The sequence below is a fragment of the Chrysemys picta genome, chromosome 2 (assembly GCF_011386835.1).
Source record: "Chrysemys picta bellii isolate R12L10 chromosome 2, ASM1138683v2, whole genome shotgun sequence".
Classification (NCBI taxonomy): domain Eukaryota; kingdom Metazoa; phylum Chordata; order Testudines; family Emydidae; genus Chrysemys; species Chrysemys picta.
Window position 1 is genome coordinate 102,778,665 of NC_088792.1, and position 16,369 is coordinate 102,795,033.

At 43.3% G+C, this 16,369-nt stretch overlaps 1 protein-coding gene and 2 long non-coding RNA genes across 9 annotated transcripts in view; 1 reads left to right on the plus strand and 2 right to left on the minus strand.

Moving 5' to 3' along the window:
• The window catches only part of PDIA4 (protein disulfide isomerase family A member 4), a 21,477-nt gene extending 15,378 nt beyond the window's left edge, over nucleotides 1-6,099 (minus strand). The window contains exon 1 of the mRNA XM_005300396.5: nucleotides 5,782-6,099. Coding sequence (XP_005300453.1) covers nucleotides 5,782-5,875 — 94 coding nt within the window. The 5' untranslated portion in view covers nucleotides 5,876-6,099. The remainder of the gene's footprint in view (nucleotides 1-5,781) is intronic.
• LOC135981425 (uncharacterized) lies at nucleotides 3,681-12,911 on the plus strand. Of its 2 annotated transcripts, XR_010598434.1 has the most exons (3): nucleotides 6,320-9,448; nucleotides 11,725-11,752; nucleotides 12,539-12,911. It is a non-coding gene; the product is annotated as an uncharacterized LOC135981425 (long non-coding RNA). The 2 variants fall into 2 exon arrangements; XR_010598435.1 differs by lacking the exons at nucleotides 6,320-9,448; nucleotides 11,725-11,752 and adding an exon at nucleotides 3,681-3,938.
• Nucleotides 11,273-16,369, minus strand: part of LOC135981424 (uncharacterized) — a 28,170-nt gene continuing 23,073 nt past the window's right edge. For 5 of the 6 annotated variants that reach the window (XR_010598431.1, XR_010598430.1, XR_010598433.1 and 2 more), the window contains one exon: nucleotides 11,273-16,224. This is a non-coding gene — a long non-coding RNA (uncharacterized LOC135981424). The remainder of the gene's footprint in view (nucleotides 16,225-16,369) is intronic. The other variant, XR_010598429.1, reaches the window with a different exon arrangement.

Here is a 16,369-nt window from a genome sequence, read left to right on the forward strand (position 1 = left end):
TAAACTTATTATCTCTTTTAAAATATTTAAATAAAAATAAATATGCTGAACCCATGAGCTTCTATCAAAAACTTTAAGTTCAAGGTTGCTTTTCTATATAAAGAAAGAATCAGGGGACAAACATTTAACTTTTGAGGTCAGGCTTTATAAATATGGCACAATAGACCAGCCTATGTAACTTAGGAGACTCATTTTTAAGAGACTTAAGCAAGTAGGAACTTATATTCCAGTTACTTTCACTTAGGCAAGGGCATATTTGAAAATTTTCCCAGGCTGACCTGAAATAGTCAATTTAATTCACTGACTACAGTTAACTTCTCAGGTTAATAAATCATTTAGTTGTAAATGTGAAACATGTTTTGATAAGAGAAGTTTATGTAATCAAAATGTTTAATGTTTTGTTTAATACAGATAAATTTTATATGCTGTTTTGTGTGTTTAAATTCTAGTTGCCATCTTACTGCAGCTGGACACAAATCACGATAAAGTTAATTACCCAGTAAATAAGCAATATATCATTCACCCTCTTCTAACATACTAAAATGTACAATTAAGAATCTGAAAATATTAAGCTTTATAGTTGCTTAAGTTAGTGTACCCTCCTAGGTAGCAAAAAGATGTACTAAATGTAGTGTAAAGGCTCTGTTTAGTTGTAATCAACATTTTTAATGGTTATATCAAAACAATAAGAATGCACCTTTCTTTATAAAATAACTGAAGTACAAAAAGAAAAATTTGATTAAAAAGAAATCATTGATTTAAATCAATCCACCTCTTGCACTTTCAAGAGCAGACTTATAATTCGCTGGTAGTAGAGTTTATCCACTTTTGCCGCTAGTTTCACTAGTGTCATTGCTTCTTAGAGGGACATTGACTGTCTACCTTCAAGTCTGCTGTCAGTGTCAGAAGGATAAGACCTGCTAAAGATGTGATGCAAAAACCACCCCTACACACACAACCCAGTGGATGAAACTTTAAGTTAGAGATTTACATTTTTAAGAGTCAGGTGCCCTGAGAGTTACAGAATGAGGCTAGCCTGTTGAGTGACTACAGCTTAAATTGCAGAAGTAGCAAATAAATATTTGCATGTAAAAACAGAGGTCTGTGTGGAAGGAAAAAGAGAAATAGACTTAAATTTTATTATAGCTATGTTTTTCTTTAAGCTTCCTGCAAAAGAAATTGATGAGGCAGTTAAACAACAAATTTTGTTTAAAAATAAAACCTCATGCAAGCAGTCACACTAAGGGTACGTCTATACCCAGCCGCTAGTTCGGCGGCTGGCAATCGAACTTCTGGGTTCGACTTATCGCGTCTTGTCTGGACGCGATAAGTCGAACCCGGAAGTGCTCGCCGTCGACTGCGGTACTCCAGCTAGACGAGGGGAGTACCGCGGAGTCGACAGGGAAGCCTGCCTGCCGCGTGTGGACCGAGGTAAGATCGAACTAAGGTACTTCGAACTTCAGCTACGTTATTCACGTAGCTGAAGTTGCGTACCTTAGTTCGATTTGGGGGGTTAGTGTAGATCAAGCCTAAGTGACCAGCAAATTCATCAAGTCATTATTGAGGGTTAAACTCTCCCTTCTCATGAATATGGGTAACTTCTGATCACTTCAGTGGGAAGTGAGCACACAGAGGACGGAATTTTAAGAAAATAAACTTGTTGCTTCAATCTTGCCACAGGTCGTAAGAAACATAACCCAAGCCCTGGGTGCATCTGGATGATCTTCATGCATATTTCTGGCTGTGGTCGATCACATAGATAATGTTTGCATATTTATCAGCAATAGGGCCTATTCAGGGTTTTTTTTTTTAAAGTTACATATGGTCCCACACCAAAACCCTGGATCCAAATACTAATGACTGTTGTATCTAGATGCAAATTTCACAGCTGGCTCCATCTCTAAGATCTTGAATCTGAACCAGATTCCATTGAACTCTGAGGCAGTTCAGTCTTGGATTCAAATCTGAACTTTGGAGCTTGGGCCCAGCTCCAAAATAAATATGCATATGCATACGAAATGAGGGAAGGACACTCAATGTTAGAACAAAGACAAAATATCTCCCAGAAACTTATTCACCTGGGGAGGATTCTTTCTTAGTTATAATTAAGGCTCCAATTATGTCACAGAGGTCTCAGAAGCTGACCTCCATGACTTTTTCTGCCCTGGGGCTGGAACTCCCAGCCAGCCCCGCCCTCACTGCTCCCAGGAGGACCCCGTGCAGCTGCCCAGCCATGGCAGGCAGCTGGGGGACTCTGCAGCTACCAGCTGTCTGGGGCGAGGGGACCCCACAGCAGCCCAGCCCCAGGGGCAGTGGGATCCCGGAGCTCCCACGCACCGCATCGGTGGGGGACCCAGGAGCCCCAGCAGGAGTGGGTGCTGGACCCACCTACCCCTTTTGTCAGGGATATTTTTAGTGAAAGTCAGGGACAGGTCATGGGAAATAAACAAAAATTCACAGCAGCTTGTGACCTGTCCCTGACTTTCACTAAAAATATCCCTGACAAAAATTTAGCCTTCGTTATAATGTAGTATGTTCTAGTTCTTATAGTTTAGATGCTCATGCTACATGTTCTTCTAATGTGATGCAAAAATCAAGGACCTGATAACTTGTAATCATTACAGAGCCTATGGCACTTTTAATAATGTCAGTCATTCACAATCTTTTCTGTACCTGTGTTCCCTCTTCCATACTAGGATCCACCTGTTACCACCTTCCCATTTAACAATTTAGGAAGGACATGGTGGCTATGACTCCCAGACACTTGGTCACAACACTGAGCTTGATAAATCCACCTGTAAGAATATTAACTCAGGTGTCCAAGTGGACACTCACGGCAGGAAATGTCATAGCCAAACTACCTCTCTGGTCCCCCACAACTTAAACTATATTTAGTATTCTTCTTCTTCTTCACTTCTGATACAAACTTAGTTAATGCAGAGTAACACTACTTAACTGCTGTATCCCCAGACACGTGGCCGCATTTCAGTGGTGAAAGTAGTGGTCTGAAAATATACCCCTTACTTATCTCACAGGGGTTTTGTGAGAATTAATTAAGATCCGTAAAATACTTTGTGGTCCACAGATGCAGGGTATTATGGGTATGTAATGGATTACTATTAAACTAATGCATATCAGAGGAAAATAAACCTCCAGTTTACATATAAAAGTCTTTGATATTGGCAGTGTGGTACTGTATTCTGTACACCAGTCATCTGCAGATAGAGGGAAAAATTCTGGCCCCATTGAAGACAATGGCAAAGCTCCCACTAACTTCAATGGGACCAGGATATCATTCTGAGATGTTTGTGAGCAAATACTCTGCAAATAATAGGGAAATAAACTCTAGGACAGCTGTATTCTGAAAGCTGACCACAGCAAGTGTTCAGGTGAACAGCCAAGCAGCATGGACAGTGCCATACTAAAGAAGCTTCCTAAGAAAGAGTAAAGGTGTCTCCTGATTGCTGTTCAAAATAAGAAGTAAAACAGAGAGAGCAGAATATACCCTCCCACATAAAGTTCTCCTGATCCTCATATAGCAAAGCTGGAGAACCTTAATTGTTGTGTTTCCCCCATGGCCCTAATCTGGTAAATGCTTATGCAGGTGAGTAATTTTACACACAATTACTTTCATTAAATTCAACTATCCACAGGATTGGGAGCCAAGTGATTATCTCAGAATCTCTGCTCCCACAAAACTACATAGAGTGCCTAACATTTTAGAGGACAAACAAGATTATTGTTTTAATTTGTGTGTGAATAAGGTTTTTAAAAAACTGAAACACCATTTTATATTATGTCCTCAGTCCTATCTAGACTATAAATTATTTCTAATGCAAAGCAGCTTTGTTTCATCTAATTTTGGAAGTGAGGAAATATGCATGGATGACCAAGATACTTAAGATTCAGCAAAACAAAATTGCAACAGATTATTTGAAGTAAGTGTCCTGTGAGAATATAGAGGTTGTAGATATTGTAGGTATTCTGTATTCTTTTTAATTTTGAAACACTCGTTATTTTTAATGTGAAAGGAGACAGTGAATACTGAGGATGCTAGCACTTCATTTTATACTTTGCAGGAGGAGACAAGAAGAATGAGCTGCAAGTCAAAGTACTAATGTCCACAGCCCAGGACAAGTAGAAGCCCCATAAGAATATTAAAACCCTGAAGAAAGCAACCGGCAGAGTTAGCAAATTGTGATGGATTTTTATTAAATCAAAGTAGGCTTTGAGGTCTGCCATTATTTAGCCCAAGAAAAGGTTTAGGGGGGAAAAGACCCCCAGAGATTATTCCACACAACTTCATGAAGTTAATTCTTTTCTACCGCCTATAAAAGCGCTCTCTTTTTATCATGGTAGTTTCTTAATTTGGAAGGTAATAATTTTTAAGATAAGTTGCATTAGGCCAACCACTATCACTACTTATTGATTAGAGGTTTAGACTCATTTCAAGTTCACCTTCGAAAAATAAATGTATGTGTTTAGAAGAGTACAATTTGATCACCACCAACATTAATTTAAGTAGCGGTACCTATTAAGAAGCGAGAAATTCTTCAAATATAAGAATAGTTATTTCGTGGCATTATCCAGTTAACATTATGTTAACATTTCAATATGGAGTTGTTTTCCAGGCCATTTAGTTGCTTCATAAGTTCAAGTGCAATAGTTAGTTCTAGTTATATTAACATAAAAAGATTGAAAAATATATTTTTTCCTCTGCCAAAATAAGATTAAAGATATAGAAGTTTTGAAATAACTTCAGTCTAATTTTTAAACCATGTTTACTTTGCATCACTCCCTCAGGATCCAATCCTAGAAACAGTCTTTATTCACCAACATGTTTGCTAGAATAGGTCTTAGAAATGAAATTCACCCTATTACATAGTATTCACCTAAGGTGTTATCCCTCAAAGTTCTCAGGCCCTGAGCCTACAACTGACTGTGCACAGACACACACCTTGTACTGCAATTAAAATCAATGTGCAGTGCACCCATGTGCATTTAATTGTGCAATTGGCCCTTTAGTAAATGCATAGGCCTCATGCTGATCCTCTGCATTGAAATTAATTTCTCCCTTGGAATTTCTAACCTTATAACAGAGTTTTCATTTCCAGTGTGAGTGACCCAAGGCAATGAGTTACAGAATACATATTTTATGCTTTGTTTATGCTTTCTTTATAGATATTTGCACAAAAAGAGAATAGTCAGTCTTTGGGTTTCTGCAATACAAATAAGAACAGGACATAAGCTAGTTGATCAAAAGCAATCAATGAGTTTCATAGATATTGTAAGGGATGTGGCAATTTTATCTAATTAGATGATCAATAGTCTTTAGATACTCTGGCAAGCATTTTCCTCATTTAACCTCAGGGTTTTAGGATTACAACTGTCACCTCCTATTTCCAGAGATTTTGGCTTTTTTACACGTTAACCCCTGTGATCCACTAACTGCCCTTATTTTCTCATACTTTTTCTTGCATTTTTTATCATTACTTAACATTTTACTTTTCCACACATCCTCTAATTCTTTTAATTGCTTCCCGACCAGCCCTTGCTTCCCTCCCCCCTCCACTAGTTTTAATCTATTCCTTTTAACTCAACAAGAAACCTCTAGCATCTGTATAACAGTACCTTCGCAGGGTACAGCGGATTTTATCCCTTTACCAATCCCTCCTCCCTTAAATGTTACAGACCACGACATTCTAACACAAGCCCATTTCCTTTTCAGACCTGAGACAAACCAGCTCTCATCCACTACAGCAGAACTAATCACACACTCACCTCCACCTTGTTCTTCTTCTTGGCAGCTTGCTAATATAGCAAGCTGAGCCAGCCCCAGGAGGAGCACTAACAGGCAGACTTTACTGACATTCATCCTTGCATGTACTAGCAATACCCTAAAAATTGCACCTTTCACCACCTGACTTGCTTTGCGTCTCTCTTTTTCCCCCCTTCTTTCTCTTCCTCTTAGGGGGCTGGGCCCACACTACACGCCTGCTCTGAGGTGCCTCTCTCCAATTGGCTGTCTCGGGGACCACCAATCACCAGCTGCCACTAGTTTCAGCTGCAACAGTCCTGAAGCAGAAGGGGTGGGAATGAGAGGCGAGAACAAAGAAGAGGAGGGGGCGGGAGGTAGAAGAGGAAGGGGCGTGGCTTCTCTGCGCAGAGTGGCCACTTCTCGCGTTGGGATTGGTGGGTAGGTCAGAGCGGGAGGCACTAAAGGGGGCGGGGCGAGGCGGGGGCGGGCGCTAGCAGGCGGCTAGCAGCCCGTGAGGGTGCAACACGTGGGGCTTGCGCGAGCGGGGCTGGGTGCGGCGCGGCGCGGCGCGGCGCGCTGGGCTCTCGTGGGGGGAGCGGGGTGTGCGCGTGGCTGCTGCAGTGCAGTGAAGTGCAGGGGGCGGCTTGGCGGCTGCTGAGCGAGAGGCGCTGGGGAGCTGCGTCCCCAGGCACGAGCTGCTAGGGCCAGGCCCAGGCTTGTGGGGCGCTTGGTTCTGAAACGCACGCTACACAATCGTTGCTCGTCACATGTAGGGGAGGGAGGAACCACAAGCAGCTGGAAAAGCCCTGGTGCCTGAAGCTAAAGCCAGGGAGGCCGTCTGCACTGATTAGCTCTGTGTTTCGGCCGTGGTCTGCAGCTTAATCTTGCTATTGTAAAGTGTCCGCTTTCTGTCCCTAGGGTTTGCTTTCAGTCGCTCCCCCCTACCCCAAAGGCTGTAGGGAAGGGAGAAGCGGTTAGCGCCTTAAGAGGAGAACCCTTTTTGTTGATAGGGGATATCCTCTGTTATCTTTACACTCATGTAGGCTCCAATCTGACCAAATATTTTTTGTAAAAAGTAAAATACACAGATGTCAAGTATTTTCATTCACTTCAGTTTACTTCAGTAAATGAGTAGCGGAGAAGGGGGCATATACTACAAAGGAGGTTTCTGGAATTATGCTTCTCCACATACACCTGACTCATCTGCAAATGTTCAAACCAAATTTCAGTTACTAGTGTGACCTAAAACAGCTGTGGGAGATTAGAGAGGATGAGGCCTTAGAGCTCTATCTGTGGCTTGCCTTAACTCCCCCTTCCCAAACTTTTCTGAATTACTAGAGAGCACCACATAAACAAGGTGCTCTAGAAAGGGCTAGAAAACTGACACTCCCCCACCAAGTGTTTGTAATCTGATTTCAAGATGTTAACTAGGGTAATGGCCCAAAAGCAACTCAAATTTATTTCAAATATTTAATAGCATTAGTATATCCACAATTTCCTTTGTTGTTGCTCTGAACAATTTGAGTGAGGATGCATTGAGGATTATGTGTGAACAGCAAATTAGATAGGAGTTTGCAGCATACTTAATTGGACAGGGAGGCACTATACTAGCTCCTCTAGTGAGAGCAGAGATATAGAATCTATTAGGGTACCTCATTTCCAGAAAGGTGTAGACAAATTTGAATGAATCCAGAGAAAAAGCAACAAAAGTTGGAGGATTTAGGGATTGACTAATGTCAAAAGTTATACTTTTAAGGGGTAGAGTACCTGAAGGGTAGAAAACAAAAATAATTATTTAGGATTGTACAAACTTGTAATTAGGAGTAACTAGGTGCAATAAAGAAAGGGAATTTTAAAATCTAGTATCAGAGAATTTCCAGATCGGTTTACTTGTGCTGTAGAATTTTTTCCCCACTGTAGCCTTATTGGAAAATGTGGTGCCTGCCCACTTCTAAAGGCCCCCTCCCCCCAGCCTAGTGGGAGGGACTGCTGGACCCAGGAACCAAATGAATATGGGAGACAACTAATGAAAAATAGGGAGTGGAGTGATGGTCAAAACAAGGGTACCGGATGGGGACACTGAGCAGAGGACCCCGGACAGTGCCCACTGCTCCTCAAAGGTGTCTAGGGAGCCAGTGGATGCTGCCCAATGGAACTCTGCCCGGAGGCATGAGACCAGGGAGGAATGGAAATAGGCCCCACAGTCGCAGAGCACCCCCTCGTCCAACAACCTCCTACTGGTGTTATAAATGGTGACTTTGGCCAGAGCCAGGAGGAGGTTGATGAGGAGGCCTCGTGACTTTGTGGGGCCACGGATAGGATGTGCGAAAATGACCAAGCGTGGGGAAAAGTGCAGCCAGAACCTCAAGAAGAGGTTGTGGAGGAGCTGGAATAGGGGCTGCAACCTGGCGCATTCGAGGTAGGCATGTGCCAGGTTCTCCCTCACGCCACAGAACGGGCAGGCCTTGGGCATGGGGATGAACTGTGCCAGATACATACCCGTGCTCACGGCTCCATGAAGGAGCTGCCAAACGAAGTCCCCGGCGGGCCGTGGGACCGAGGTGGAGTAGAGACTGGCCCACCGGGGCTCCTCACCCTCCACAGGTGCTAAATAGTCCTGCCACTTGGTGTCGGGGCGGGCCGAGAGGATGAGGAAATGCAATGCGCAGAGCACGAGCGTGTACGGTTGGTCCCTGGATGCGGTTCGGAAGCGAACCGGCTGCAGGGTGTGCAGTCGACTTGGCGTATGGGAATGGGGAAGCTGGGGGGGCTTGCGGAACAGGGGCCCGATAAAAAGATCTGGAGGCCCCAAGGTGAGGGGTGAGCGGGGAGCGCCCTCTTGCAGGGTCTGCCGTAGAAAGACAAGAGGAAAGGGGCGACAAGGCAGCGCCCACCTCCCACTTTTTCCCACTGTAATAGGTTGGAAGCCTTATTTCCTAAGATATTAAACATGGGATAAAATGGTTAGGAATATACAATGGTGAGAAATCTTAACGCTACTGCAAACTCTCTCTTCATCTCCTTTTCTGATATTCCTCTTAAGGATCAAGATGTCTTGCTCCCATCCTATCCTTGATAGAGATTCTTCTTTTCTTAAAACAGCTGCTGAACTTCTCTTTTGAAAGCCATGTTGTTAGAGTGGGTTCAAAATGCACTGAAAAATGCCTTGTTTTTCCCATTTATGAGTGTATTAAATGGAAATTTTCTTGATTAAAGCAACTTTGGTTAGAGCTTTCATCAGATAAATATTTAAATGTGAACTTGGACAATATTAGAATTCACATTTTAAAAAAACTGGATTTTAAGAACAATTTACAAAACAACAGGGAAGAGATTGTATTTATATAGCTATTTTGCAGGCATTTTTATAGATGAAATACATGGACCTGTTTAAAACTTGCCACTAATCTTCCCCTTAAGTTATATTTCTCCTTAACTCCTACAATGTTTTCTTTATCTGACCAGTTATAAATGGTAAATATTTCACTTAGTTGTGCAGTCTTTTGCACATGTTCACTATTTTTTCCACAAGTTGTATGAGGGTTATTACCATTCAGCCTTAGTATGTGCATATACAGTCTACTGATTTATGCAGGACTAACATGGTTGACATAGGATGATAACTTTAATTTTCTCTTTTCCCTTTTATATGGCAGCATTGCTCTGGGATTCTATTCAAAACAGAAGCAGGTATCTACCTCCTACCTATATTGGTTGTGGGGATGCAATTTTTGTAAGCTTGCCACTGAGAAACTTGGCAACATTCAGTGAAAAGGTAGTATAATTTTAGTCATAGTTTTAAGTACACTACCCCCAAACAAAGAACCCCCCTGAATACACAGCACAGCATGGTATAAAGTTGTGACCCATGAGTACAACACAAGCTGTGTATCTATTTTCTCCCTCTACAATTAAAAGCACACTATGTAACTTACCGTAACAATTATCAAACTGGGATTTATGAACATCAAGTACAGGAAGGGAGATACCGAGTGGTCAGGACTCTTGGGTTCTGTTACCAGCTGCGCAACTGGCTTGTTCTTGTTATTTTGGACAGATCACACAAACTCCTTGTCTCAGTTTCCTAATCTGTAAAATGAGGATAATAGCTACCTCACGAGGTTAAGTATTTAGTCTGTGATCCTGAGTCAAAAAGGCTGCATAAGAGCCCCTTTATTTCATTCAGTTCACAATACTTGCACCCTGTCATAAAAAGATGTCATAGGTGCCAAAAATTTTAATATCATGCAGTGATTAGCAAGAATTTCCAAGTATAAAGAAATATTTTAGTATTGGGAAAAAATTTAGCATGGCTTAAGGAACATAGAAGATGTCACACTGGAAGACCATTAATCCATCTAGTCTGGCATTCTGTGTTTATATGAGTGGCCTGTACCTTATGGTCTGGAAAAAAGAAAAACAAACCACACAACGCTCTGGCCAGTTTTGCAATGCTAGACTATAGGGTAAGCCGCCAATCAATATGCCTTAAAGAAAAGATGGCAGATAGGGTGGAGCTTGCATCACAACTCTTTCTCTTGGTCTTACAACTTTTCAATTTAGTTGCTGAAAATGCAGATATTAATCCTGCCTGCAGAATTCATTCAATCCCTTTTAAAATGTTAATGTATGACTGTTGTTCTGCTGGTTTCATGATGCTTTTGTCACTTTTTACATTAGCCAACCTGTTTGTCTCTCATAAAATGTGATCCTGGTGAGAGCTTGAAGCTCTCTAATGAGGTCAAGCTACTCTATCATGTCCTGTGCCTTCTCCCTTTTTGGTTACTGGGCTGGGAGCTTGTTCTGTTGATTAGTTAGCAGTCTGTCTCATTGAGGTAGATTTTTTTTCAATAACACATTGACAGTATTTGGATACAAAGCGTTCTTAATGGGGAAAACATTTGAGATATATGAAGTCCCTTTACATTCAAGAGGTCAATATGTGCTGCGCTGCCAATTTTTTTGGTAACGATCGTGCCACTAGTCAATCACTGGTGACTAGAGGCAACTGACATACTTCTAAACACTGTTAGATAAAATGCTGTTAATCAGACTACAGGGCTGTGAGAAAGTATCTACCTGGTCACATCTAGCTTGCAGTGTATGTAAGTAGCTGGTGCTGCCCACGGAGGCTCATTGTTCCCAGATATCAAAGCAGTGTATTAGTATGTGTAGGTGATGAAAGGAGTTCCTGGGTTCAAAACTGTGGGATGAGTTCTGAAACAGGAGCCATTTCTAAACTGGTGTGTCCAGCCCTGCAGAAGAATCCAGCTGATGGTTATTCTTGTATGCTATCCAAAACTAAGGCTACATTTTTAACAGAACATGTTCTCACATCAACCATATCATATTGTATTCCATATAAACTTCACCTTTGATAGCCCAACATGTTTCAGAGAGATGACACATTATGTGGTCAATAGAATGCCTTCCCAGTACTTATGTTAGTCATCTTTAGAATCAAAATCATGTATGATACCCCCCACTTTCCCCCCCAAAAAACATCTGCACATGTGAAATATCCTAGTTTAATATATGTTGGGTCTGCATTCCCAATACTTACTAGTAATGTACACAAATAATTACACAAATCAGCTTATGAAAACAGCGGTCATGGGAAAAACAATTGCTATTAAACTTACTTCTGATAAATCACTACAAACAACTTGTGGCGCCACACCTTGTCTCTTGAGGGCATAGATGTTGACAGAGAATCAACATTGTTTTAGACTCAGGCCAAGGTCATGCCACATGTCACAACACCCTTGCTATATGCTGCACCCATTCTTATACGCAGTGCCTACAGGCTTTAAACGGTGTGGTGCTTGCCTCTCCCTGGGTTCCTGTGTTGCTACAGACACTTGACTAAGACTGTCATCACATGCATATTCTTTGTCTAGAGATTAGGTAGTCTCACTAAGCTAAAGTGTTGAGGCCCTAAACATGTTTTCCATTTCTCTCTGTAGAATCATGGATCCCCTGAATGCATCTCTGGTAATAGTAGATCTAGTTATAATTGGGGGAAAAGGCAGGGTGATTAAGATTGCTCTGCTGGAATTGCACCCACCTGGCAGGTGGATCCAGGATATTATGAAGAAAAACACACTGAGAGCGCAATTAGGATTGTGGGTCTTGCTTATGAGCACGTGGAGACCATGCGGAACTTCAGGTTGACTATGTGCTTGTTGAGTTCCCTAAGGTCCAGAATGGGTCTTATGCCTCCTTTTGCCTTGGGAACGAGGAAGTAGCGTGAGTAGAAACCACTGCCCCATAACGCTTGAGGCACTTCCTCCACTGCCCCTACGGTGAGGAGTGTCTGTACCTCCTGGATGAGAAGTTGCTCATGAGAGGGGTCCCTGAAGAGGGACGGGGAAGGAGGGGTGGGGGTAGACCGGAAGTGGATAGAATATCCCGCCTCTATTGTGTGAAGGACCCAACAGTCTGATGTAATAAGTGACCAGGAACGGTAGAAATGGGATAGACGATTCAGGAAGGGATATCTGGATGGGTTTTGCACTGGTAGTCCGTCCTCGAGCGCACCTTCAAAATGGGCGCTTAGGGCCTGGGGGAGGGCAGGGAGGCCTTGGATTGGCCCTGGCTCTGTCCCGAAGGAGGGCGTGATGGTCTACGCTGTGGGTACCTGCTTCTCCTACAGGAGAAGTCCTGCCTAGGTCTGGGCGGGAAGGGGCACTGTTGCGGAGGCTGAGGCTTAAACGGCTTTCTTTGAGTTGCCGGGGTATGCATGCCCAAGGATTTTATGGTGTTCCTTGTGTCTTTCAGGGTATGCAAGGGCGAGAGTCAGTTTGCTCAGCGAACAGGCCCTGGCTGTCAAACGGAAGATCCTGGATGGTGTGTTGCACTTCAGGTGGGAGGCCGGATGACGAGCCAGGCGTTCCGACGCATGGCGATGTCGGAGGCCAAAGTGTGAGCTGCTGGGTCCGCGGCATCAAGGGAGCCCTGGAGGGAGGTTTGGGCTACCAGCTTGCCCTCCTTGGCAATGGCCCCCAGTTCTGTGCGGGACTCAGATGGGAGGAGTTCCTGGAACTTAAGGATCGCAGACCACAAGTTATAACTGTATCTGCTGAGAATCGCAAGCTGGTTCGCGATTTGAAGTGAGAGGCCCCCCATAGAATAAATTTTTCTGCCAAAGAGGTCCATGCATTTCGTCTCCTTTGATTTTTGGGGTGGACCCCTGTTGGCCCTGTCTCTCCTTTTCATTAACCGTGTCCACTATGAGAGAACATGAGGCAGGATGAGTGAAGAGATATTCGTATCCCTTGGTGGAGACAAAATACTTTCTCTCCACCCCCTTGGCTGTAGGGGGGGATGGAGGACAGGTTTGCCAAAGTGCTTTGGCATTGGATTGGATGGTCTTGTTCATCGGGAGGGCCACCCTGGAAGGACTGTCTGGACCCAAGATGTCTACCATGGGGTCATCTTGCTCCACAACCTCCTCCACGTGGAGGTTCATGTTTAGGGCTACGCGCCTGAGTAGCTCTTGTAAGACCCTAAAGTCCATGGGAGGTGGGCCAGCCGCGGATGTGCCAGCTATGGCCTTGTCAGGGGAGGACGAGGATGACGCCACCGGGAGAGCCGGGTCTGACATGGCCCCTGAGTCCGTCATGCCCGGGTCTTCCTGGGTCCATGGGGTAGCTTCTACCGCAGGAGGAGCTGACTCCGAGGGTTGGGGCTGGTCTGGAGGTGGGTGGCTGAGGGTTGCCTTGGGGGGGGTTGGTCGCCTGAGCATGATGGCGGGTGGGCAGTGGGAGGGACACCTTGGGCCTGGTGGTATGCCCAAGAGGTCCAAAATTGCCACTGAGGTTGCCAGTGTGGTGCTGAGGAATCCTGTCCCAGGCTTCCTGGGCCCGACTGAGGGATGTCCGATCTGATGGAGGGGGACCGCTAGCGCGACGGCCAGGGGAAGCGGTGTGGGAATGCGTGGAGGGGGGCACCGATTCCCTCAAGGGGCGAGGATCATGTGATGACCAGTGCTGGTATGGGGAGCGGCGCTGAGAGGGTGATTGGTGTCCCGCCATGGAGTGGTGCCGAGATGGTCATTCCACATGGTCAACATGAATACAAAGTCTAGTTCTTGCATCTTGTTTGCAATGTTTTCTGCCTCTCATATAGTTTCTCCCTTTTGTGATTGGTCTTCAGCTATACTTTCTAATGCATTCACAATCTTTGAGTAGGACTCCAGAATTGCATTTGTTGCCACTGCCTCCCAGCAAGTATTAGAAAGATTTCAACACACGATCATTGCCCAAATATGTTTTAAGAACTGCCCATCGGTGTGTTGAAGCAGAGAAAAATGTATAAAGTAACTGGACTGTTGAGAAAAACCTTACTGCCACCGGACAATAATCAACAGCACTGCGGCCAACAAGATTGAGAGAGTGTGCAGCACATGGTATGAATATGGCATATTTGTTCTGTTCTAAAAGCTTCTTCTGCATTCCTTGATAACGCCCTGACAAGTTGGCAGCGTTGTCATAAGATTGCCCTCTGCACTTTGAGAAATGTATTTTGCAAACTTGGCACAGATAATGCAGTACTTGATTTGCCATTTCTTCACCAGTGTGGCTTTTCAAATTGAGGCATATTATAAATTGTTCAACTGGTTTTCCATCTGTGGGAGATACATATCTTAGTACAATACTCAATTGATCAATATGTGAAAGATCAGGTGTAGAGTCGACAGATAAACTGAAGTACCCAGCAGTACTTATTTCATCCACAATAGCTGAATGAACTTTGTCATTTGATCCCCGGAAAGACAGCCCACGTTCAGCTAATGTTTGAATAACAGCTATAACACGCTGCAAGACGTTGCCAGTATTCACGCTCCCCTTTAAATTGTTCTTCCAATTTTTGTGTCAATCCAAAGCCCTGTCTTCGATTTAAATATGTCAACATTGAATCTCTGTGAATAGTGCTATTTTCATGTTGTTCAATTAAAACAGTATTCCGCCAGTCACTAAATCCATCTGCAGCAAACCGGGATGTTGAAGGTTTATATGCAAAAAGTTTGCAAACAAAACAGTACACAGACCCTGTTGATGGTGAATACAGTAGCCATTCTCGAGTGTATTTCTCACCATTTGCTTTCATGCCGAAAAATATTTTTTTGTGGACAATATCTTGTTTGTTTGCCATTGGTAAAAGTCCGACGTGATTTCTCAAATGGCCCAGTGTGGTGTTGACAGTCATTTGGTCCATGATCTATCCAGTAAGCTACATCATCGGTACGGAAATCAACCCACATACCAGGATCTTTTCTCCTATTATTTACAGCATGAGCAGGTTCAGTCTCTGACACAGCCACATGTTCTGGAATGGTGTTTGTTTCACCAATAGAAAAAGGGTCATTCTCTGAAACACCTACAGGTTTTGGAACTATGTCTGTGCTACTGAGAGAAGATGTTGCTTCTGATGGATTCGCTTTGAAAAATTATGTCAGCTTTGGAAGATTTTGGAAAATTTCACTAGTTTTTTGTTTTCTTCTGCCAGTTTACATTTCTGTGCTCCACTCAATTGGTTACATTTCATCCTGCCCCTTATCTCAGTTATCTGAGCTTAAAACCCCCCCAACAAATTACACAACATACACTATTTTTATGTGTGTATATATATAATATATAAAAGAAAAAAACAAATCAAGTATGTATAACTCAGAAGACTATATCAATAATAAAACAAATTCATTGCAATACATGACAGGATCTGATTGCCTCACATTATTTCCATTTACGTTAGTAGGACTCCCCCTGGTTTAGGTGGGGATAAGTAATAAAAAGAGAACAGAAAAACGGGGGAAGAGTGTAGTGGAGTGTAAGGAAGTCTAACAAAGTTCTTATTTTTCCCATGATGACTACTTCGATGCTTTTTTTGAAATATCAAATATCAAATTTTTTCAACCCTCCCCCCCCCAAAAACCCTCTTTTTTTGGTGCCCCCTGCTTTGCTGGTGCCCTAAGCACATGCTTAGTCTGCCTGTTAGGTAATCCAGCCCTGACCACCAGTGTAGTCCCAGAGGCAGGCTGTCAGTGTTGTCCTTCCTGTGGCTTCAGCCCAAGTCCCTCAGCTTAGCCTGCACCATCTGCTACCTTGTTGCTGTATACACATGTTGTGCACCAAACTCTGTAAAATACCAAAGCAATAGTTACAAATGTGGGCATTTTGGTGGCATTGCTGGTTTTTACTTTAGTTGCCTCATATAAAGATACAGGCTCACATTTTAAATCAGAAAAAGAGAGGAAAAAATGTGCTCATTCACCAATAGGGTCCCTGTAGGCACTATTCATAGAGTACTCCAAGAAAAGGTCCTCCACTTCATTGTCCTAGTCTTCTGTGCTTGAACTTTATCTGATTCCTGCTGCTGGTATGCAATGCGTTGAATCTTTGTAGAGTCTCCACCATTGGTGGGAAATCCTTGGAACACATCTAGTCTTCTCATTCCATAGACCTCTGAAAACAAGCACATGCCAGTTACAGTGGATTAAAGTGAGGCATGTAAGTATCAAAAAAGACATTCATATTCCACCTCCCTGCACACAAATGTAAGCAGGACGTATCCCATTCTACTGCAACCCCCTGGAACAAAATCAACAAA